Source organism: Prionailurus bengalensis, chromosome A2 (genome assembly GCF_016509475.1).
Source record: "Prionailurus bengalensis isolate Pbe53 chromosome A2, Fcat_Pben_1.1_paternal_pri, whole genome shotgun sequence".
Lineage (NCBI taxonomy): Eukaryota > Metazoa > Chordata > Mammalia > Carnivora > Felidae > Prionailurus > Prionailurus bengalensis.
In genome coordinates, this window is record NC_057348.1 from 34,984,834 (window position 1) to 35,009,189 (window position 24,356).

The 24,356-nt window shown below is 40.3% G+C and overlaps 1 protein-coding gene across 2 annotated transcripts in view; it reads right to left on the reverse strand.

Annotated features, from left to right (window-relative positions):
* Positions 1 to 24,356, reverse strand: part of SUCLG2 (succinate-CoA ligase GDP-forming subunit beta) — a 332,149-nt gene that overhangs the window by 189,930 nt on the left and 117,863 nt on the right. For both annotated transcript variants that reach the window (XM_043587897.1, XM_043587896.1), the window contains exons 3-6: positions 9,681 to 9,780; positions 8,560 to 8,650; positions 3,666 to 3,818; positions 2,057 to 2,146 (exon numbers count right to left, since the gene is read on the reverse strand). In XM_043587897.1, the coding sequence (XP_043443832.1) occupies positions 2,057 to 2,146; positions 3,666 to 3,818; positions 8,560 to 8,650; positions 9,681 to 9,780 (434 nt within the window). The remainder of the gene's footprint in view (positions 1 to 2,056; positions 2,147 to 3,665; positions 3,819 to 8,559; positions 8,651 to 9,680; positions 9,781 to 24,356) is intronic.

Here is a 24,356-nt window from a genome sequence, read left to right on the forward strand (position 1 = left end):
AGCACATTTAAGTCAAAAATCCAATGACATTATAGCTCTTCATGACCCCTGAGAACTTGCATGCTCATCTTCCTTCCGCAGGTAATTCATTTAAACCCAGAGTGTCTGAGGTGCTGGAAAAAAAACGTGATTCAACCATTTAAAGAGCTACGACTCTTAAATTTCTCTTCTAAATGAAGAGTGGTGGAAACTATCTTCTGGGGTCCCTAGAACTATTACTGCCTTCTCTAGAACTCTCTGTCACATTCACCTCCTGAGCTGTCAAGCCTAGGGGTTAGCAGATTTGCCCGCTCCAGATTTATTCTCCTGCCTATCACCAACTCCCCAGGAAGCTCTTCGAAGTGGATATCCTGGACGTGTTGTAGCACCTATTCACGCATATGATGAATGTTTGCAGGGCATCTGATATACCTGCCAAGAACTTCGCTTCCAACAGAGCAGTGAGCAAAGCTGACAATGTCCCTTCCATGGTGCACGCCAGGATCTACAAAGGCGACTGCAACTAAGTAAGACAGACAGCGATGTGCAGAGGCAGACAGAGAATGTGAACAGGGTTACGGAGCACATTCTGGAGCTGACTGTAGGGCAGCGTCTCTAGAACATGGGGACCCTATGGAAGAACGGTCTCAGTGACCACACCCCTACACAAGAAGTCCCACAATAAGTGTCAAGTGGACGGCTAAGCTAATTAGTGACCTCATTCTCAGGAGGTGACTCCAACCACGGCAGCCCTTACTCAGGAATCCACGATAACTTCCTTTCAGCACGTCACTAACTTGACATCTCTTTGACAGTCTCAGAAGTGACAATTAGTTCTTGTAACTGTCCACTGAGTCCTGGCTCTTTCTCCTGCTAAGGTTTAGTCCCACATGTTCCTGCCCCTTCTTCCATCTTGAACCTTCCACCTTCCAAGGGAGCCTTTCCTCCCAAGTTCAAGTAAGTGCTGTCCTCTCTTAATTCAAACATAGATATTTTTAAAGCCTTACTCTGCTTTACCCTTCTATGATTTGCCTATTTCCAGCCTTCAATTTCTAGAGATAGAGTCAATCAAAAGAAAAAGAAAAGAGTGTGAAATCTGTTTATCAGAGGAATGTTGCCCAGCTAAATAGCAGGAAATCTGGAACCATTGGGGGCCCCAGGAAACACACACATACTCACGTACACACTCATATATACATACACACAGGACCTTGGGTTATTAAGGTGGCTTCTCTTGGTAGTGGAGAAGGAAGAAAACAGCCAGTAAATCCTTCTCGTTTAACTGTGAGACAAAGAAGCTTGCTCATGTAAACACCCAATGCGGCTCGGTGGGCTGGACCAAGGACAACGCAGAACTGTGAAGCTCAAGACAGAGTCTCTCCCCCAACAGCTCAGAGGACAGTTTTTCTGTCTTTGAAGCCATGAGATATGATTCTTAAATTGGCATAATTTAAGCTGTTTTCAGTGAAGTATCACTTTCAGGCCATTAATATTCATCTCAAATCCCACTAGCTATGAAAGAATAGCAATTAGTTAAGTAATGTGTATTATTAATAACAATAACAGCTGACCTTTCTGGAGTACTGACTAAGCACCTGTGTACTGGGCTTACTCCGTCCTAACAAGAGGCCTCTCATTTGGGGTCTCATTATCCCCATTTCACAGACGATGACAGACATTCAGATGGGTGGAATCAGGCATGCTGGATGGCAGTACAGGATTCAAACTCAGGTCTGCCTGACTCTACAGCCTGTCCCTCTCACCACTATGCTGCCTCATCTAATTCATGGGCTGGCACTGTAGTGCTGCAGAAAAAAACAGAGAGACTAACATACACAGCAAAACGCATGTATCCGCGCACAACGCTCACACGTATATTTGAACACATCTCATCAACACCCTTTTCTAGAACACAAGGGAAATATTTTTCTTCATCACAAACGACTGGGGAGAAATGGTTAGACAAATAAATAATCCTGGGTCCTGGAGAAGCACAAACATCAGAGGCAAGTAAGGAAGGTAGCACACATTTTCTGAAACAAGTCATATGCACAGTGGCCTCCAAATGCTCAGGTACCTGGTTTTTCAAAGGCCCAAGGAAGCCTAGGTTTTCTGCCATCCTCTGAGCTTGGCTGTCCTTTATCCCTTCAATAATGTCGATTTCTTCCTAGGAAAAAATGAATAAAATAAGGAAAACTCAAGACAGGCAAATGAAAAGATTCACAACCTGGAAAGAAAAGGCTCAGTATTTATTTGCAAATGAGTAATTCAAGGGTGGCACCTTTCCAAAGATCTCCGAGCAGGGCTACTGCAGCTGCCTATAGGGTATGTTTTAATTAGCAGACCATCTAAAACACAGCCTTTCCAAAAACTATGTAATTCTTCAGGGTGGCATGCTGACAAGACAATCGGATGCCAGTTTTCACTTTTAATTACTATACAGATGGCACCGACGAATATTTAGTCAGTTAATTTTTATGACATCTTTTGGAAGACTTCCAGAGTAAGGTTTTCCTGCCTAATATTGCTGTTAAGTTTAGAGCTTGTCATATGTAGGTTAAATATTACCATATGATTTAAATACCCTATTGATGATGATAATTATTAATAATACCTGAGCTCTACAAAGTGCCATTCTCTCCAAGATACTAAGTGCTGTTCATATACATTATTTCAGGTGTTCTCTTCACAAATGGAATGGCTTGTTTAAATCACAGTAATTTTGAAAATGAGTAGGTATTATTGGTAAGCTAGCATGTAAAGTCTCAACTTAACTTCCAAGGTAGCTAACCTAAAAGATGTAATGTTGGTGAAAATATTCCAAAACCAATCACCCAAAGTATCAGTACCTGATCTAAACAAAGAGGTTCAGGAAAAAAAAACTCCTGCTTTTTGAAGGGAAACAAAATCACATTCTAAAATAAATAATAAACCTTTCTGCTAAAAATTTCTAATGTGATTTTTTGACACCAAGAACCCCAAATTAAAAACCAGAATTACAGTTCTAAAGACCGTAGATTTTTCTTCTCACAGCTGAGGTAGGTTGAGAAGCACTTTGTACACATACCTCATTATTTCTCACAATTCTGTGGGGTGGAAATCACTGAAGTGATTCAAACACAATGAGGCCTGGAAACACTGAGATGCTTGCTGGTGAGTTAGGATTTGACCTCAGCCAGATCTGTGACCAGATACTAAGGGCAAGCTTTAAAGGACTGAAGCACACTGATAGAATCTGGGCCTCTGAAGGATTCCGGTTTACATAAGCTGTACTGAAAGACATCATGGCAGTCTCCAGCTCACATCTGGTGTCCTAGGAGCGGATTTCTGGATCATACACACTGTGCGGTGGGGTGGAGTCAACCGGGGGAAATGGAAGCACCACAGTCCTCTCCCATTGGTTAATTCTTGGGGCAGGGTATGGAAGAAATGAGAAAGGAAGAAAAGGCAGGAAGGAGGAATAAAGAGATGGAGGGGGAAAGCAAAGAAAAAGACCCTGGATAGGGAATACCTTGGTTCTGCCCAACCTCAGCTTAGTGCTCAGTAAGAAAAAGGACTCAAGGTCTTTCATGCCTTAAATCCCAGGAACGAACGTGCTGCTACCAGCCTCAGACTGCACATTAAATCTTTAACAGCTCGTGCAACAATAGTCAATGAACACAGCATAGTCAGGAATACAAACACACCTTAAAAATAAGCTCTGGATTCGAAGCGGCCACCTCTTCGATGTCAACGCCCCCCTGAGGGCTGCCCACCAGCATGGGGCCATTGCAGGACCGGTCCATCAGAATGGCCAAGTAGGTTTCTCTGGAAATGTCCAAGGCTTCGGCAACCATCACCTACCACATTAGTGGGAAAGTCAAATTAATTCAGCATCAAGCTCATTCCCACTTGGAAATCTATATAAACTTGCTACAAAAATCAAACAGCTTCATTTTAGGCTCTTCAAACCCACTGAGTTACCTCCCAGAGATCTGAGAGTTCTGCTTTCATGGTACAGAATGCCCATTTTCACCTCCTTAATGGATCCTGCTAACTTGCTCAAATGACAGGTATTTGGTTTGCCTCAAGGAGCTTTCCCACTTTAATCTTTTTTTTTTCTTCTTCTTCTTCCTTGAGAAACCCTGACACTTAAGAAAAACTCTAGGGAAGCAGTTGTTATTTTAATTTGAGATATTAACAGTACATACATATCGCCACATTGATTTTTCTCAGATTACACTAGTGGAAAACCAAGTTTGCTGCCCCAGAAAGGATTCTTTTACAGTACATCTGATGCTTTATATGTATATATGCCTCTATCTCATTGATCAACTGTATTGCTAATTCAATTTATGCTTCCTTTTAAATTACAAATATACTATTTGCATGTTCAAAAATAACACAAAAGGTACTAGATGTATATAAATGAGACAGTGAAAGCAGCCCCCAGCTGCACATATACAGAGCTTGGGCCTCAGCAGTTAGGGTGATCAGGAGCCCATATGAAACGTTTGTGATCATCAGATAAAGTAGCACCTTTGGGAGGATATGGTCCAGTGTATGCGAGGACTGTGCTTGGGCAAGAGACAAGTGGGATGGAAGGATTTCATTCTGCTCTCACTGTTTCGGCTGGCTGTCTTGCTCAGTGCACAACCACAACAGCTGTGTGCAGCAGGCTTACGAGGAAAAATCACCGCTGACTTCTCTCTTTCCTATACATCTACAAGCATTACAGTAATGCACATGGAAGCATATTATACGTGCTTGAACGCTTTTCTTTCTTCTTGTTTTTAATATTAATATTACAGCTTGGAAATCTTTCCAACATTCTCTCTCTTCATTGTGACTAGATGGTACTTATATGTCAGTATTTATTTGACCATATCCCTACTGACAGACATTTACATGGACTTCAATTTTTCTCAAATGCCACTTGAGTGCTTACTTTTGTGTGTATATCTTCACTCATTTGTTTTCATATCCCTATAGTAAGGTACCTAGAAATAAGATGGCTAGGTTTTAGACTCTTCATATTTAAGATGTTAAGTACTCTCAAATTGCCTTAGAGAGAGAGACTGTGTACCAAATGACACTCCAAATAAAAATGGTAAAAGATGTCTTGGATGGTTAAGAAAGAAAGAAAAGAAAGAAAGAAAGAAAGAAAGAAAGAAAGAAAGAAAGAAAGAAAGAAAGAAAGAAAGAAAAGAATATTCATCATCAGTACTAGAAGTGAAAATAATGAAAGCATTTACATTGCTTTTCCTAAAAGTAGTACACTAATAGATTTCACAAAAGAAAGTCACAGATAAAACAGCATTTCTTGCTAATTACCCAGATGTCATAAAACCACAAAATTTTTTTTTAATATATTTTTTTTCAACGTTTATTTATTTTTGGGACAGAGAGAGACAGAGCATGAACGGGCAAGGGGCAGAGAGAGAGGGAGACACAGAATCAGAAACAGGCTCCAGTCTCTGAGCCATCAGCCCAGAGACCGACGCGGGGCTCGAACTCACGGACCGCGAGATCGTGACCTGGCTGAAGTCGGACGCTTAACCGACTGCGCCACCCAGGCGCCCCAAAACCACAAATTTTTAAGTCACATGAAATGGGATAAACATATGACGACCTAAAATGCTATAAAGAAATGAACTCAAAATTTCTTCTTTTCAAACACTTGTGGAATTTATCACTGGTTAAAAATAAAATACCTAATAAGAGGCATCATACTGACTCTTTCATCATAAATGGTAACTCATGACTATGTAGGAAATACTTCTTGGCACGTGGTGTTAAGATTTTCATAGAAGCATTCTGTTTTCAAGTTCACTTTCTATCTAATAAGAGCTAGTCTAGAGAACAAGATTTAATGATTTTCAGTAGTTATTCTGAGAAGCAACACAACATTCTAACTTTTTAGGAGACGTGTCATTCAAGAGTCCTATTCTGAATCTTCTAAAATGTTAACAGATGTTCTGTACGTTCCATCAAATTTCTATTTGTGAGAGACCAGCTGCTGTCAGAACTGGCTCCTGCTTGGTGGAAAGAAAGTATCACTCTTTAAGAAAACATTCCCAGTGAATTCCACGAACGCTCTCATCCCACCAGGAACTCAGTTAGATACGTCTCAATAATGTGACTTCATCTGTGACTGACAAAAACGGTATCATCAGCACAGCCTTTTCGTGGAGTCCCCCAGGAAAGAAAGCTTTTTCACTTACTTTACCCTACTGGACCACTGAACCTGGCTGGTTGGTTTGTTTTTGCTTTTGTTTTTAATATGGTGCTGTTGAAACTGTGGATGAGTACCAGTGCACAAACTATTTGCAACAGGACCATGATTAGATAACATTAAAAATATATTCGGTTTCTGAACTTTGCTTGCTACAGAGCAGTAAGCTTTGCTGGTACTGAATCGTGAAGAACATAATGAGGAGTGCAGTGTCACCTCCCCAATTATTATTCTAGGGAACACACCTAAAATGCATTGGCACAGACTTAGAAAAAAATATCCAATGTGTATAAATGTACGTATGTGTGTTTAAACAGCTTCTCAATTAAACTTAGAAATAAAAGTTTCTGGGGGACTTCTACTGATGTCCAAGATATTCATATGTAAAAAAAAAATGCATGTTCCTTAAAACCGCATATAATATTATTATAGAAACGGGGTAACATACATTTTATACAGAAAAAGGACAGAAACGATATTTCACTGTGGTGAGAATCCAAGAAACGTTTATTTTCTAATTTCTATATTTCTGTACTACTGGAAGTTTTTATGTGTGTGAATCACTTTTACAATCAGGGGAAAAAAAACCACTACTTAAAAGTAAATCATTCTAGATGTTTCCTAGCAATGACTCAATGTACAGGAATGCACTTATCTTCAGTCTTTCAAAACCTATCTACAAACTAATTTTATGCATTACCACACAGTGCAAATCTGCTTTAGGTATTTTTTACATGCTTTTAAAAAGTATCACAAACTATAATCTAAAAAGAAATATATTCGTATAAAACAACGAATTCCTACAAACAAAAAAATACTTATCATGTCATCTATGGACAAATTTTGAAGAAGTTAACAAAGGCACAGGCTCATCATCAGATTTAAAAGGCAAATACAAGTACTGTGTTGGGCCAAACAAAAATCAAAACAAAACACTTTTGAGTTTTAAATAGTTCTTAACTGTGAGAAGTGGGGGTAAAGGGAAAACAGCATAACCAGTTTTGTCAATATGCTTTCCTAACATTTATAAAAGCTTTATGTTCTCAGAGTGAAAGAGCTAAGGACCACCAGGATTTCCATCTCCCTCTTTGGGACCAAGATAGACCCTGTCATGGTACGCTAAGTAAACCACCCAGCGATTTTTTTTTTTCGTCATGTTAACAACTTTCCACACAACTCACCCTGAAAATTAAAAACGGAATGTACTACCTCAGGTTCTCCAGGCATAACACACTAGAAGAACCTGGGTATATTTTTAACCTTATCTAATCTGCTCCCCAAAATGCTGGGCCCCCTTTCACCATTATGACAGGGCCTTTCAACGATCTATGCCTGCCAGGGCTGGGGTTTGTCCTTATAGTCAAACTTATAGGGGCCGAAACTCAGAAGGGTCCTCCTCTTGGTCTCTTGGTGTATTATTTGTTGTAAGTGACTTGAAATTTGAACGAGGGTCCCCGCATTTGTTTTGGCACCGGGTCCTGCAAATCAGGTAGCGAGTTCTGGTGCTTCCATTGATGAGGGGGGTACAGCAAACAAAATGACAGGAGGAGACTTAGGTTCTGGCCTCGACTGCGCCACCCCAATTTTATGCCTGAGGCAGGCCACTTCACACAGGGCTCTAAGTTCTGCAGGTGTGTATGATGTGCAGCCTATATACACTTCAGAACCCCAAAGGACCACTAATACTCCATAATTCCAGGGATAACATGGCTTTAAACGCTACTAAACTCAAAGTAAGGTATAGTGACACTTAGAAAAACAACATCACAGGGGCGCCTGGGTGGCGCAGTCAGTTAAGCGTCCGACTTCAGCCAGGTCACGATCTCGCGGTCCGGGAGTTGGAGCCCCACGTCAGGCTCTGGGCTGATGGCTCAGAGCCTGGAGCCTGTTTCCGATTCTGTGTCTCCCTCTCTCTCTGCCCCTCCGCCGTTCATGCTCTGTCTCTCTCTGTCCCAAAAATAAATAAACGTTGAAAAAAAAAAGAAAAACAACATCACAGGTAACTCTGACACATAATGAAATGGGGTTGTGGAGGAGCAGAGAATGTCCTGCACTGAGCAGGAAGAGCTAAGTACGAAGCCCTTTCCAGCTTTAAACAGAATGTTCTGAAAGGCAAAGCAGTTGTTTTGATCACTCACCCACACCTACGGTTACTAAATGCTGACGATGATAAACACTCACACTATCACAGAACCCTTTTTATTTCTCCTCAAAGTCATACCACAACCTAAAGAGATTATAAGAAGTTTAAAAAACAAAATGGCACATGGCCAAAGTGCACTGTTTCATCAGACTGTCAAAAATGAAATGTGATTTTCTTTTCTTGTAACACATACACAGAAAATGACCAAAAGCATTCATATTACCTTGTTAACTTTCACACCTTCTTTTGGAGTTTGTTTTGTTGCTAGATTATACCCAATCATCTGTTTAGCCAGCTGGCCTACAACTTGAGGGCTAGGAGTGAAGGAAAAGGGAAAGAGAAAAAACAAAAACATTGTCTACGGTGAAAATTATTTTAAAGCAGAGTGCATGTTATGTCCCCGTGTCCACATCGCACAGGGTCCAGCTCCACCCTCACAGAGTCCACAAGGCTTTCTGCTAATGTACTAGGTACCTAGCAAGGTACCAAAGGCTCACTGAGAGCAATATATATGACGGAGGGAGGGAGGGAGGGAGGGAGGGAAGGAAAGAAGGAAGGAAGGAAGGAAGGAAGGAAGGAAGGAAGGAAGGAAGGAAGGAAGATTGAAAAAAGGGAAGGAAGAAGGAAGGAAAGAAAGGGAAGGAGGAAGAGGGGAAGGGAAGGGAAGGGAAGGGAAGGGAAGGGAAGGGAAGGGAAGGGAAAGGGGAGATTCTTGCTTCCCTCTGCTATCCTCTCTCCCCAAAATAAGTTACAGTCACATTAGAAAGACAATACTGAAATGCACAACAGATTTAGATAAGAGCTGAATAACAAAAACCTGACTTGGGTAATGTGAGAAGTATTGGCCAATGAGGGCATAAGGGAGAGGGTATGATTCAAAGTAAATAATGAAAAGGTATGTGACGGAAGAGAGGCACAGGGGCAGTGCTGGCAGACACAAGAGATAGGCCATGATAAGGGAGGGTTCAGACTGTCAGACAGGAGGGACAAGTGAAGCCACTGGTAATGGGGAGCCACTTGCAGGCTCCAGAATAGGCAAGTGACAATATGGCGACAGCATTTATTTTGTGTTATCATTTTCAACATTTATGATGGATCACTGACTGTCTAGGGCAGAAGGAGTGTCAGATTTTTCACCAATTAGTGAGGAAAAAATCCTTTTATGGGAGAAAGAACACTGGAGCATTGCCAGAGCCCTCCTCTACCTATAATTCATTTCCTCTACTTGCTACCTTCTGCTCCCACCCCACTCCAACCATTTTTCTCAATGCTCCCTTCAATCATGAGTAAGATCTTCCATTAATACTTAGCCAAGAGACAGAGAAGTAACACCTCCAGACTTACTCTTTTGTTAAATGAACGCCTCCTTTCAAACCGCTACTGAAGACACCTTTTCCTCTTCCTCCAGCTAAGATCTGGGCTTTCAAAACAATTTCTTTTGCATCTGAAAAAGAAAACCCAGAGTCAGTAGTGGGTTTTTCTGTTGTTGTTGTTTTGTTTTTGAGCAACAAGGAACGTGGAAATGCACCTAATTTCCAAAAGTGTTTGTAAAAGCTCTATTAAACCAACTTAGAAAATAAAGGCATAAAAAACGTCCAGAAAAAAAACATCAATGCACCTAAATACAAAGTCTTTATCGAGGGCATTAAAATATTTCCTACCAGTTTAATCTAATACTCAACCATCCCAAGAGAAAGCAAGGCATGTGTTCCCTTGCTCTTTTGAGTGTCAGAAGATGCTAAATAAATCCAGGCTGGAGGTATTAATTTTACTGTGTAATGACACTCCCATGTGGCTGAGGCACCAATCTGCCAGTCAGAAGAACTAACTACCTGTCAGCCGGCTGAGATGTCGAAGGGAAGACTGGATTACATAGGGGAGACGTTTAAGACAAGATGCAAAGAGAGCAGTTAATAACTGTATTCTTGGAAACCACCAGATTTCTGAGCAGTTGTTCTATATATTGATGGGACTGGATAAGGGAAGAGGAAATGGATTGAACCTGAAAGCAAGCAATATTTCTGAAATGGTGGCAGGGTAACAAAACATCCTGGAGGAAGGTGGCTGTGGAATTTTTGTTTCTCGACATACTCAAGGAACGGGGGGGAGGGGGGGTGCAGGTACTGCCTGTTGTTGACCTTTGAGACCCGAGTCATAAACTTCAAACATCTTCATGCGCCTGGCTTGAAAGCTGAATACATGAAGCAGCCCAGTGACAGAAATAAGGTCTTGAACAAAGAGGGACACTGCCCTCCCCAACCACAAAAGGAAAAAAAACAAACAGCCCTCAAATCAAACATGTTTCATAAACCAAACAGTACACATCTTCAGCCACAGCTGGCACCCTCTGTTTGTCGTTCCTCTTTGTCTAACATCAGAAAACTAAGTCAATCTTCTATAAGGCTCTAATAGCCTTCTGGTTTAACACACCAGGTTTAGAATCTGCAGACTGGGTTTCCATCAGGACTCTGTCCCTCATCAAGGTGACGACACCTGACAAGTTACTAAATGTCTCTGAGACTCCGTTTACCCAACTGTGAAAAAATGATGAGGACTGGTTTAAGAATTAGACAATACATGTAAATACTTTATCCCAAGAGCCTGAAAGTCATATGATTAATGAAAGGCTACTGCCATGACCATTTAGTTCATTTTAATACCTTTCTATCTTCTAAAGAATCAAAAGGATTATTTCCACTCAGGCAGATGTGGGTGAATAATAATAATAAGTTTGCTGGTGTCAGCCACCATTCATGGAAGGTGGAGGGCTCTGTAAGCGTTGGCTGTTTCAGTTATTTCTATTATTGTTCTTCTTACTCAAGACAAGCAGGCAAAGGTTCAAAGAGAAGGAGCCACAGAGGGTTTTGTCATGAAGGCAACAAGGAGCTACAACAAGATTTGACATTATGACAGCACTGGGTAAGACAGCTACTCCAGCTGAGGTAGTCAGATTATGAAAGTTCTTGGTCTTTATTCGTTGGTCTTCCCTTCCCCTAAGTTTTCTTAACACTCAGAAAACCAGGCTTCACCTTCTCCCAGAAGCAAGCATGGCTCCTTCTCTGCTGCCCTCGATGTCCTCCTACACCTGTTGCTGCCCTAGATATGAACCATCACAACATCAGTCAAACCCATGTCTTAGGATAAACTGGCTCACATCAACCTGAGTAAAGAGCAAGTTGGGATGACAGCTCATTACCAGAAACTCACCAGGAAAGAAACCAAGTAAAACGAATTTATTTCGTATCTTGGCTATTGCGCCTAAGAACAGCAGTAAGAGCGCGGACTGTGGAGTTAAACAGACCTAAAATCTCTCACTCTGCCTATCACTTTCTTTGTAGACCGGAGGAGACTGAGGCTCAGAAAGGGAAAAGTGATATGCCTGTCAGTAAAATGGCTATAATAATCTATAGTGTTAGGATGATGTGAAGAGTAAGTGAAATATAGTAGGTAAAGTGCTTATCTCAATGCCTGGCACATTAAAAAGAAGTCAAGGGGCGCCTGGGTGGCGCAGTCGGTTAAGCGTCCGACTTCAGCCAGGTCACGATCTCGCGGTCCGGGAGTTCGAGCCCCGCGTCAGGCTCTGGGCTGATGGCTCGGAGCCTGGAGCCTGTTTCCGATTCTGTGTCTCCCTCTCTCTCTGCCCCTCCCCCGTTCATGCTCTGTCTCTCTCTGTCCCAAAAATAAATAAACGTTGAAAAAAAAAATTTAAAAAAATAAAAAAATAAAAAAATAAAAAGAAGTCAAAATATGGTAACTATCATCGCTAATTATTTTTAGCAATTAACCAAAAAAATAAAGGTATATAGGAAGACACTTCCTATTTCTCTTTTGGAGCCATCAAATAGAAAAAATACGGTCTACTCAAATTTTTAATTGTGATCCCTTCAAATTATTTAAAAAGGATAACCAGCATTCCATTGCCATTATCAATTTTCACATGCTTGTCATCCAGAAGAAAGAGATGCTTTTCTCTAGATCTCCAGCAGCAACACTTGAAAGCCAGACAGAATACCTAATTGGGCATCGTTAATTGGCACTAGATATGCTTAATTAAATCAGCCTTAAGCATGAACCATCAAGACAAAGAAACAGTTGTAGCCTCAATGAAGTGGTTGTCAATTACATGTGTCACCATTTGACCACGTGTCAAAGGATTCCATGCCACCAAGCTGGTAGACCAAACAACCATTTTGGGCACTGTGAAGCTATACTGGGACAAATGGCAAAAGACAAAGGAAAAAACTGTATCCCATCTAGGTATGTCTCCTGCAACTTACACCCCAGGCCGAAAATAAGCTCACTAAAATCTTCTCTTCTTATTAGATCTCAGATGTTAAATCAGTATAGTACATCAATAGCCTAAAAGAAAGCAAGTTTGTCTCATCTTGACTGCAACTCACGTGAAGTAATTTAATTCAGTTATTTATTCGGAGGGGAGAAAATTAAGCAGCCAAATCCTACTGAACAGTAGCTATTCTTCTCATCCAGTATTAACCAAGCTGATTCACACAGTCACTGTTTCCATTCTATTTAAAATAAATCTGATTTCGCCAAATACACACATTTTTGGATTGCTTTTGGGTTTTCACGTCACTCTCCTAATCCCAAGCAAAATTACAGAAGAATATCTCAGACACGAAATCCAATGTTTGTCTACCATAAGATGATTTAACCATACTTTAGGGGTAACAAGCTAAAAAAAGAGATGGAGGGAGAAATAACATCTACTCTAATAGCTTTTGTATGGAAACAGATTACACTTCTGTACTGATAACCATAGTGCTGGACTCTGAGGTGGAAAATTCCAGGTATGTATAACTCCAAACTCCTTATCCTTAACTACTACTCTTATATGCAGCAGCGTAAATGTGCAATGCATTCACTTTATTTTGTTCCCTTTCTGTTTAGTTTCTGATAATGAACAGTGCTCACGACTAGGATTCCTCTTGGTTAGATGGAAACCAGTTTACTATGATTTATATATATTTTAGGAGAAAAAGCACTGTGACATATTTGACAAGCTTATAAATATGTAAGATTCTCAACTACCAAATCTCTTATGAGAACAATATTTATAGCCATTTAGAAAGCCCCCCCCCCTCAAAAAAAACCCCACACCATGGTCTTGTTTGACTCTATTAGCCACATTAAAACAATACTTTTTCAAATATTTTCCTTTCATTTCTTACGACAAGTTTCATTCTAATTACAATAACAAAGTTTTATGCCAATTCTTATGGTCCTATGCTGGAAAACAAACATTCTTAGAAGCATTATTAAATATACAAAGAAAAAAATTAAATTCATTAAGAAAAGCATAACCTAAAGAGAATAAATAAGAAATGTTTTCAATTAGACAAGCTTTGTAAAACTGGTTCACTGTGCTTTTCAGAGACAGCATTCTGAAAATACATTTATGCAAAAGAGTGCTTATAAGACACAGTTCAGAACCATAATGCAAAAGGACCTAGTATATGTGTGAAAATGTTTATCAGGAATATCAGTAAGAATGTTATTTTCAGCTATCTATTTAAAATAGTTTAGTGAATTCAACATTGCTCTCTTCAAAAATATAACAGCTTCCGGGGCATGTGGGTGGCTCAGTCAGTTGAGCGCCCACTCTTGATTTCAGCTCAGGTCATGATTTCATGGGGTTTGGTCAGTGGCAGCTCGGAGCTCAGGCACGGGGCTCTGCCCTGACAGGGTGGAGCCTGCTTGGGATTCTCTGTCTCCTTCTCTGTGCCCTTCTTTCCCAAAAATACATAAACATTAACAAAATATATAATAGCTTCCTAAATGCAAATGCAGCAGTATATACCTGGAAACTACTAAGGTAACCATCTATTTCAAGTCAGTAACATTGGCTTTCTTGGGGGAACTGTGATTTCCATGGTTCACTGACTGGAGCAAAATTGGAATATCCAGTTTTCAGCACAATTGCATGGCATAATTTCCAGCACGGTGATCACCTTTCATGAGGTTTGATAGGATTCTTAATTGAGAAAGTTACAATGTATTTCAAATTGACCTATTACTGGAAGGCAAGAAGAAGGAGGAAGGTGATGCATGAAAAGAGCTGAAAGATACTACAGAAAGAGGAACCTTTATAAAGGACATACAATTATACGGTGATAAGTGCCTAAGTGCCAATTTCCCAAAGAAAATGAGTTAACTTCTGTGACTTCATTATGACCCCAGAACCCAAACCTAAAATTGGAGAATTACCTATCTTCGATTATTATAATAGCTGCTGTAGATGGAGTCCTATTTCCTCAAGTTGTAATTAGGTCACCGGGAATGAGACAATATTGCAATCACTCTTTCCATATGCCCAATGTCATCTCTGAAACTAAAACAATTATTTCACCTTTCAACATGTCTGATGTGGGTTCGCCCAGTACTGGAACAGAAAATTTCAAACATGAAAGGCGTCAGAATAAACTATTTCATCATTGGTCACATCCATTGATTGAATTGGGATTACAGATACTTGGCTCCCCACCAGACTGCTACCCAAGAAGATTCAAATTACACACACCTGAAATAGTCACTTTTAAAGTAAAAGATGGAACTAGAGCCATCTCTAGGACAAGGGTTTTGTGATACAAATTAGGAAGCTGTTTAGGGAGACATTATTTTACATTAAGAAATCTTTTACTGATAAAGCTTTTATGTAAGTTTTAAATCCTAAAGTTCCTATCAAACACAGTAGTCAATTAATTCCACTTTATCTAAAGTACTTCCTTCATCTGGATAGTGTAGGGGCATGATACTGCCATTTGGAACAGATTGTTGATTATAAAGGAGATAATTATATCATAAGACAACACACTTTTGCTTTCAAGTGAATAATTTTAATTTTAGTTCCTATACAAATTCTTAAAGTTTGACATTGTATTTTCAGATTGCCAAACTTAAAAAATATTGTATATTTATTACATTATACTTCTCATTAAAATCTCTAATGATAAACTAGCCTACTCTTCTGATCTTGTCACTGATGTTATTAATTATTTTCATAACCATTGACACAGACTTTGTTGGTGATAAAATTTTTAAAGCTAGATAAAAATTACTTCAGAAAAGGCTCAATTCAGTTGTGGTATCTTACTATTTCTATAGCTTAAGACTACTAAAACAATCTTACATTTTGCCTATCAAATTAAAAGATATATATTTCTGTAAGAAACCATTAGGGCAGAACCTCTTAACATTGATGGTAAAAAGACCACATTTATTTAGACACCTGTGTTATCAAAGAATCTCTAATATTATAAGATTGCAACCAGAGGACATGAAACAGATCTCCTGCAAATGAAGCTACGTGGAAAAAAAATGGCAACTTTTGAGGAAAAAAACAGTTTCTTCAGAAGAAGAAATTTCCAGACGAAATCTATACAGTGTTTTGTACAGATTATGGGACAAATTTATAATATACATTGATAATAAAGATTTGTGTATAACATCTGCAGCTTCAACAGATCCTGAAAACAGCCACAGAAGATTAAAAGCATTTATGAACCCCAACAGCATTTCTACAGTATTTTGTGATGCACTTGAAGTGAAAGAAGGATAAAGGAAAACTAGTTATCAGAAACCATTTTTGGGGCAGCTGGCTGGCTCAGTCTGTGGAGCACATGACTCATGGAGGAGTCATGAGCCTGAGCCCCAAGTTTGATGTAGAGATTACTTAAAATAAAATAAAATAAAATAAAATAAAATAAAATAAAATAAAATAAAATAAAATAAAGAAATCATCTTCTTTCTGATTTTCAAAGCAAAGATATGTTCAGTCAGGGTTCAATTAGGGAAGCAGAACCACTATGAGTTATGAATAAGGGATTTGTCACAAGGAACAAAAAGCTGACAAAATTGGGGGAGATGCTGAGAAAGAAAAGGTCTGAAAGTGAGGGCTAGAGGATCACAGGGGTCACCAGTGAAAGAAAGCACACCCAGGAGCTGTAGGGTGGATACAGGCCTCATGACAGGTCTGGGTCAATGTTCATCAGCAGGGTCAGAGGATGGGTATGGAACAGATATGAGCAAGGATGAGCGGGACCACCTTGCCAGCATTTCTACATCTGTCCATCTGTCCATCACAGCGTAATGGTTGCTTTCCAAATTCTGTGCAAACTTCTCATTTAGCCCACTCTAACCAGGAATTATACAGAAGGGGATTCTGGGAAATGTAGTTCTAGCTTAATCAGGCTTACACAGTAATAATTACCACAGATGGGAGTAACAAGTGGAAGAGACCCCAAGTGTTGCAAATACAGAATTAACACCTCTAAACTTCTTGGGGTGGCTTGAGAACCCCAGGGTTAGAGACCCCCTCTTGCAGCAGCAGACACCTGGAAGCTACCTTTGAATACAGACAAAAAACAAACCTCTTGTGGATCTTTAACCAGTGATGAACAAGAGGAGGGGGAAAGATGGTAATACTGAGAAATGATATAAATATAAACTGATATAATAAAATGAAGGTTTTACTTTCAGAAGCAACAGGAAGGACTATGGAATTTAAAATGTAACATACACATTGCCCACCTACACCTGTATTTACAGAAATATTTCACAGAAATATAACTAGCATTCTGAGATCTCCAACTTTCTTGATTAGAAAGGTTGTCTTCTATTTTGTCTGGGTACATAGGTTTCTCCGGGGAGCCTTCCATTTGGTGAGAGGTGCCACGTGCTGCTGTCTGGATTCTGCTCTGCTGTCTGCTGTCATTCTGCACCCCATGGTCACACCACAGCCAGTTCCTCTAGGTTTCTCCCCCGCTACCATCAAGGAGGATCTTTCACCTTCCCGTGAACGCTCAAGGAGAGCAGCTGAGCCCCTAGTGACCCAGCTTTTCCCTTGGCAGGGCAGTCTCTATTCCTGACACACACTCTCTCTGGGGGAGAATGGTGCAGTCAGGCACCGCCACACCCTAAACCTGTGATGTCTGGGCCTTCTACACTGCCCGGTCACCTCCTTTCCTCACAAAGATCATCTCACAGAGCCCCTCCACTCTCTAACAAGCTCTGCTCCCAAGCGACCCTTTCTCTAGACAGGCCTAATGTATGTGATTTCCTAATCGGGGAGTGCACTCAAAATCCTTCTCAGACCTCTGAGCCCAATGCAAATCACTGGGTACCTGGTTCCATGCTCCAGAAAAAGTCACGGAAAAAGTCATGGTTAAAAAGCATCTGCAACGTTCTCAATTAGGAGGTCCACCTACCCAGGGCTCACAGAAAATTTGTGGGTAGAGCAATCCCACTTCTGTGAAAATGCACTACAGAAAGAAGGATTTTTCACTGCAGTGTAATTATATTGAAACACTTGACGACAACCAAACTATCACTATGTGGACATTTGGGATTAGAAAAAATAAATTTTATATAGCCACATAATGAAATAATACTATACTATAGGTCCATTGACAATGACTAAATATATCTTTATGTGTGAACTTGGGAATAAGCCCACATACACTATACACTCTAAACAGACCTTAATGATTAATATTTTAAAAAAATGAATACTCACATTTGTGACTAGTTATATACTCATAATGAAGTCTAAGTGAACATAATAACTGAACTGTTAACTGAGGTTATCTGAAGGGGCAAGCAGTGGCATCATGGGGGGAGCATTACATCTTTTCAGTACTGATTTACATTTTTTTTCCCCAATTATCACATGTTGTATTAAAAATAAATAAAAAGAGTTTAAAGTGTGAGATAAACACAGGAAGTTGTCCACAGTAGCTTGTCTTGAATATTTCAATGTTCCTCTCTGTATCAGCCTTTATAACTTTATCATATGGGGCAGGGATGTCATATTTGCAGAGGCCTCCAGAAGACATCTTCAGAAAACACGGCTCAACATCTAACAACATGACTCCCTAAAGTGTCATGCAAGAAAAATGACAGTGGCAGGAAAATGTCCTGCCCATTTTAAACAGCTACTGAGGACCTACTCTGTGGGAATTCAAAGATTTAAAAAAAAAAAGTCAGAGTCCATGCCTTCAGAAACTTAAAACTTCCTGGACAGAAGAGACACAAACAAACAATTACTGAAAAATATTATCACTGTAATAAATGTTAAGAACGCAGTGTAGTGAGCAGGGGAAATGGTGCCACGTTGAGCGAGGCAGGAGAGAACAGAAGAGCCATAAAGGAGGGCTGATCGATGTCACAAGGAAGAGACTTGTTTTCCAGACAGACAAGGCTAGGAAGAGAAGACCTAAAGGCATCCACAACGGACAAAGGCTACTTTGCTTTTCTGTCTGTATTTGCTTGGCTTCTTGGTTATCTATTTAAATTAGAAATCATTATAGCACCGCCTCAAACAAACCAGTAAAGCATGCCAACATTCAGCACTGTAAGTCACTCACATTTGTTATTTCGGATCTTCAGAAAAATCTGTCCATATTAAAGTTTATTTCCCTATATTCAAGAACAGAAAATATGGGCGCCTGGGTGGCTCAGTCGGTTAAGCGGCCGACTTCGGCTCAGGTCATGATCTCGCGGTTCGTGAGTTCAAGCCCCACGTCGGGCTCTGTGCTGACAGCTCAAAGCCTGGAGCCTGTTTCAGATTCTGTGTCTCCCTCTCTCTCTCTGACCCTCCCCTGTTCATGCTCTGTCTCTCCGTCTCAAAAATAAATAAAACGTTAAAAAAAATAAAAAAACAAAAAAAAAAGGAACAGAAAATAAACAGAAAAACACATTTATGGCCTTTGTTAAATTTATTTTGCCCTAACTGCTTTTAAGATCTCCCATAATTTTATCACAGAGGTCTTAAAAAAAACAAAAAAAAAACAAAACCTGAAGCAGGTAAGCTAACTCTCAAACAGGGATCCTATGAAAGCTCCCAAGGGGTCAGTGAGATTCAAACTAAGCCGTTAACAGCAGCAATAATAAAGGATATGTCCACCCCTTCCCAACCTGCAAATAAACACATATTCCAGACTTAAAATCTGCTACAATCCAAGTACTGTAGTCACAGAATTCCGAACAACGGCTCAGTGGTGCTGCCGTAAGAAGGAACCCAGAAGGTTTTTCCTTCCCACGGTGGAGTGGTAAAGTGGTTTCTGACACACTGGAGTTGAACAGAAGCCAGGAATGACACACGTCCAGAGAGATGGAGGGCCTCAGAACCACTTGCCCACGACACACACGTCTACTGAGGTCCAGAATAGTTTGTTATGTCCCTTCCAAACTGCATTGAGTTTTAAATTGCAGCGTCTTGCTCTTTTATTGCCTGTCTGGATCCATTCATTGTGCCTGAAATCTCAGTCTATTGCTTGAATGTTAAACACAAAGAAGAGTTTAGGTTGCATCCTGGAGGGTGAAAGCACGCAGTTTCCAGGAACTGGGAAGGGTTCATATCGGGCTGACTTTCAAGGATTGTGAAGGCCTGAGAAATACTGTTTCCTTTTATGAGAGCTCTCTTTGGTTTCCTTCCTTTCTTCCTCCATCCTTTTCTCTTCCTCCTTTTGTCCCCCTATTCCTTGTGAATATGTCCAAGTTCCTCAAGCGCATGCTCAACTGTATCTGAGGTAACTGACTTCGTTCTGAACAGGTCCATCCGTTCAGTCAGAGACATCAGCAATGACTTCAAATTCCACCTCCTATCACCTCCTCCTCAGAACCACTCCCCAATAAGGACTTATAACCTTAAATCCCTGTGAATTAGAGTGCTTGATATATTAACCTATCCTACGCCAGACCTCATAAATCACAAAACCTAGATCTATGTTCTTGGACTGTCTTCTTTTCTGATTATTTCTGAAACATTCAAGCTAAAACAGTCTCTTTGGATAGGACTTTCTCCATCTTTATAAACAAATGCCTGGTTTCACCAAGAATTCATAGCTCCCATTCAGAGGGAGCCAGGCCAAGTGTCACAAATAGGAAATTAACAAATTAATAAGCTGCTATTCATTTTACTCCTGGGGAAAAATAATAAGACTTTTGGAGTTGACTTTGGAAGGGTAACACCTACAACAACACAGAAAAATACCCAAGAGCTAGCATCCATATCTGGTAAAACTCAAAGAAAATTCTGGCATGTTCTAAGTAGTTTTCCAATAGTATCAATGAGGCAGAGAAATTGAGTCCTCTTTCATACTTGACGAATCAAGCAGTCCAGTATGAAGATACCCTTGGAAATCCCAATCATTCCAAGACATCTACTTGGAAGATTGACATTTCATCACTGCAGCTGGAAAGCTAGCATCCAAGTCTACTCCTCCTACCCACTAACAGCTCATTCTCCTTTCAGAATGTGGCCAATATTTGTTCTATATCCCACACTTACCCTCAACACCATAGTTTGTTTTTTTTTTTTTACTGTTTTCCACCCGACTTCAGAGCAGCACAATATCAGACATCCAGCAGTAAACAGCACATCCACAGAACTATCCGAAATTTTCTCCTCCCATCCCCCTACTGCTGTGTATTTAGACCCAGCTGCAGCCTCTTCCAGGTTCCTGACCCTTTCTCCTGGCCTCCCAGCGCCAGGTTGGAACAGGCTGTCATAATGCATAAACATGATTCGACTCTGGGAAGGGAGGGAGATCCTGACACCTTAGAAGAATTTCCCAGGACACAGGTCCTTAGAGCAAAAACAGGCTAAGCCCCCAAATAGGAGATGGCCTGGCCTCACACAAAGGGAGTAATTTTTACGATGAACTAAATTAATATCGACTCAGAAATGCCACAGTGTCTAACAGAGCAGATGCCACTTCTCTGAAACGCCTTCTAGTTTAAAGGAGATGCCAGGCCAAGGAGGAGCAACAGAGCCAGGGAAGCGTTCTGTCAAACCTAATGAAGCCACTCTCAGTTTTGCTAATCACATTCCTCACACCTCCACTTGTGTGGAAGTTTCCACTGAAGAACACACACAGCACGATGCAGAATGCGACTGCCTCATTCTCCTGAAAATGGCCAAATGAGAGTGGCACATAGTGGGCCCTCAGTATATGGTGGCACACAGTGCGACCTCAGCCTCTGGTCATTCATTTATAATCATCACTTCCTTGAATCTGTGAAATCATAACCATAGTGGTTGTTAGGAGCTTACTATGGAATGAGATTTGTGCTAAGTGTACTCATTGGCCCTATTCAACAAATAATCCAACTGAGGTTTCGTTAGATGGAGTCACGCAGCTAGCAAGAAGCAGTCAGAATTTTAAGCCAGAAAGATAATTCTAGAGACTGTGCTTTAACCCCTTCAGATACAGCCTCGTTACTGGGTTTGCCCCCCAAACATTTTATTATGACAATTTCCTATCACATAAAATATTTTAACACCAAGAAGTAAACATCCACATACTCACCATTGGATTCCTTAACTGCTCACATCTCACTAGACTTGCTTTATCACACATCTCTCCATCATCAGAGCCACCTTATCTTTTACCTGCACTTGAAAGTTGCAGACTTCAGTACAGTTACCCTTAAACTCTTCAGCACGTGTGTCAATAGCTAAAGTTTGATATTTGTTTATGGTTCTTTTGGCAGAGAGAGAAAATATACATGAAGTGCAATGTCCAAATCTGAAGTGCACCATTCAGTAAATTTTGACAAATGCATATATCTATATGATTCAAATTCCAATCACGAAATGCATTACTACTGCTGAAAACATATTACTAGAGTGTCTTTAGGACAAAATATCTAAATAGAAGCACACTGACAATGGAGATCTTAAGTCTCTTAAGACTTTGCTAACTAATCATAGTAAAATACTGAATTCATACACCTCAGCACAAAGGTCAATGCCTGGCCTATCGTTGACACCCAACAGATCTGCGACTAGTCGCGGCTGTGTAAAAAAGGAATCAGCTCCTCCTGCTACCACCTCCAAATCAGAACCTCGTTTGAAACGTTCCTAATTGAGTGATATGCAAAGTGCTGGTCTCAAAGGGGATTTCTTTTTAACCATGAACATATATAGCTTTTTGAAAACAACTATATTATTACGTGAATTTTTACAACAGTGATGTTTTATAAGCTCAGAGAAAACTACCCATAATAGCTGCACCAAAGGTGTTTCCTTGCCCCACACCGGTGCTGGTATCTTGGTGTGGCTATTCCATTTTGAAAGGAGGGAATTCTCCTAGGGATATCTACACCTGAAAAGCCAGGATGATGCTTGGAGCCTTGGTCTGGTGCTTAAGTGATGGAGTGATGAAAATGACAATCTCTAAGCCAAAGTTTTTCTGTACTGCCAATATCAACATCACTTGCCTAAAGCTTAACATCATGGGACTCCAGACTTTTGATAAGCCTGCAATGTATTTGAAGGAAAACTACCGGAAAGTATTGAGAAGATTAAAAGACAAAACATACCTGTGTCACAAACTAGAGTGCATTACCCTTTTGGAAACTTTAGAAAATACAGATATAAATGCCTAAAAATCTGAAATGATAAAAACCCCACATCATCAGAAGGTTATCTATATGGGTTAAAGTTCAAATGATTTTTACTTCCTTCTTTATTTTTTTTAAGGTTATTTATTTATTTTGAGAGAGAGAGAGAAAGTGTGGAGCCTATCTTGGGGCCCAAACCCACGAACCGTGAGATCATGACCTGAGCCGAAACCAAGAGGCAGATGCTCAACCCACTGAGCCACCCAGGTGCCCCATCTTACAACGAGTTCTTATGTCATTTATAATCAGAGAAAAACTATTTTCAGATTTAAAAAAATGTTTATTTGACCTGGTAAGCACAGTAACGGTATTACTGTCAGATGAGGCCAGGGTAGGGGAAGAAGCGTGCTCTAACCCAAAATTTATAACATTAAATACAACATATATACTGAGGAGAGATTGGGAATAAAATATACCAAGGTATTAACTCTGACTAGAGGGGAGGATTATGGTTAACTTTTTCTTCTTTTTGACTACAAATCTGCTACAGGGAACATGTAGGATTTCTATAAATAGGAGAAAATAAAAGCTATTTTTTAAGTTTTAATTTAAATTCAAGTTAGTTAACATATAATGTAGTACCGGTTTCAGAAGAAGAACCCAGTGATTCATCACTTACATATAATACCCAGTACTCATCCCAACAAGTGCCCTCCTTAATGCCCATCATCCATTTAGCCCATCCCCCGACCCAACACCCCTCCTGCAACTCTGTTTGTTCTCTATAGTTGAGAGTCTCTTAGGGTTTGCCTCTCTGTTTCATCTTTATTTTTCCTTCCCTTCCTCTATGTTCATCTGTTTTGTTTCTTAAGTCCCACATATAATAACAGCTATTTCTGAAATGAGCTTACTATGCATTAGATTTTCTCAGTGCCTAAGATGTACACAGAACACTGCCATTCAGCTATACTGGCCTTACCACACCACTTCACACCACGGGAGGATTGACTCACGGTGGAGGCTGGGGTAAACAATGCCATTTCTCAACGCTGCAGCTGACGCTCTGGCACAAAGACAGTCACAGCATTGCGGGCCTGGGGGCCACATGTATCTCTGCTTGCCAGAATTAGCTGCATCTGGTCCAGGCAAGTAACGTAAGATTCATCTCGATAAGACTCAGGACGAGTCACTGTGCCTCAAGTGCCAGGATCCTGAAGGGTGACTAAAGAGGGTGTGGCGCCCTCTGGAGATGCCCTCCAGCACCAACATTCTAAGAGGTACAGGCAGAATCCTTAAATCCTCTAGTGTCTATGTACATAAATGTACCATCCCTCTCAAGCCCCTCCTAACGAAGACAACACACTGGAGGTGATTAGAGTACAGTGGATAAGTTCATAGGTCAGAAGTTTTGGATCAGAACTCAGGCTTTGCCCCTTACTAGCCAGCTGAGTGACCTTGACTACAGAAGAGAGCCTCAATTTTCTCATCTGTGAGAGAACGCTGATAAAATTAGCACTTACCTCACAGAGTTGCTATACGAAGGATAAATTAAGAAAAAGCTGCATGTAAATTATGTAAAATATTTAACACAATACAATGCCTGGCTTAAACTTACTCGTAGCATCCTTACTTGTATTGGCTTTTAATTACACTTAT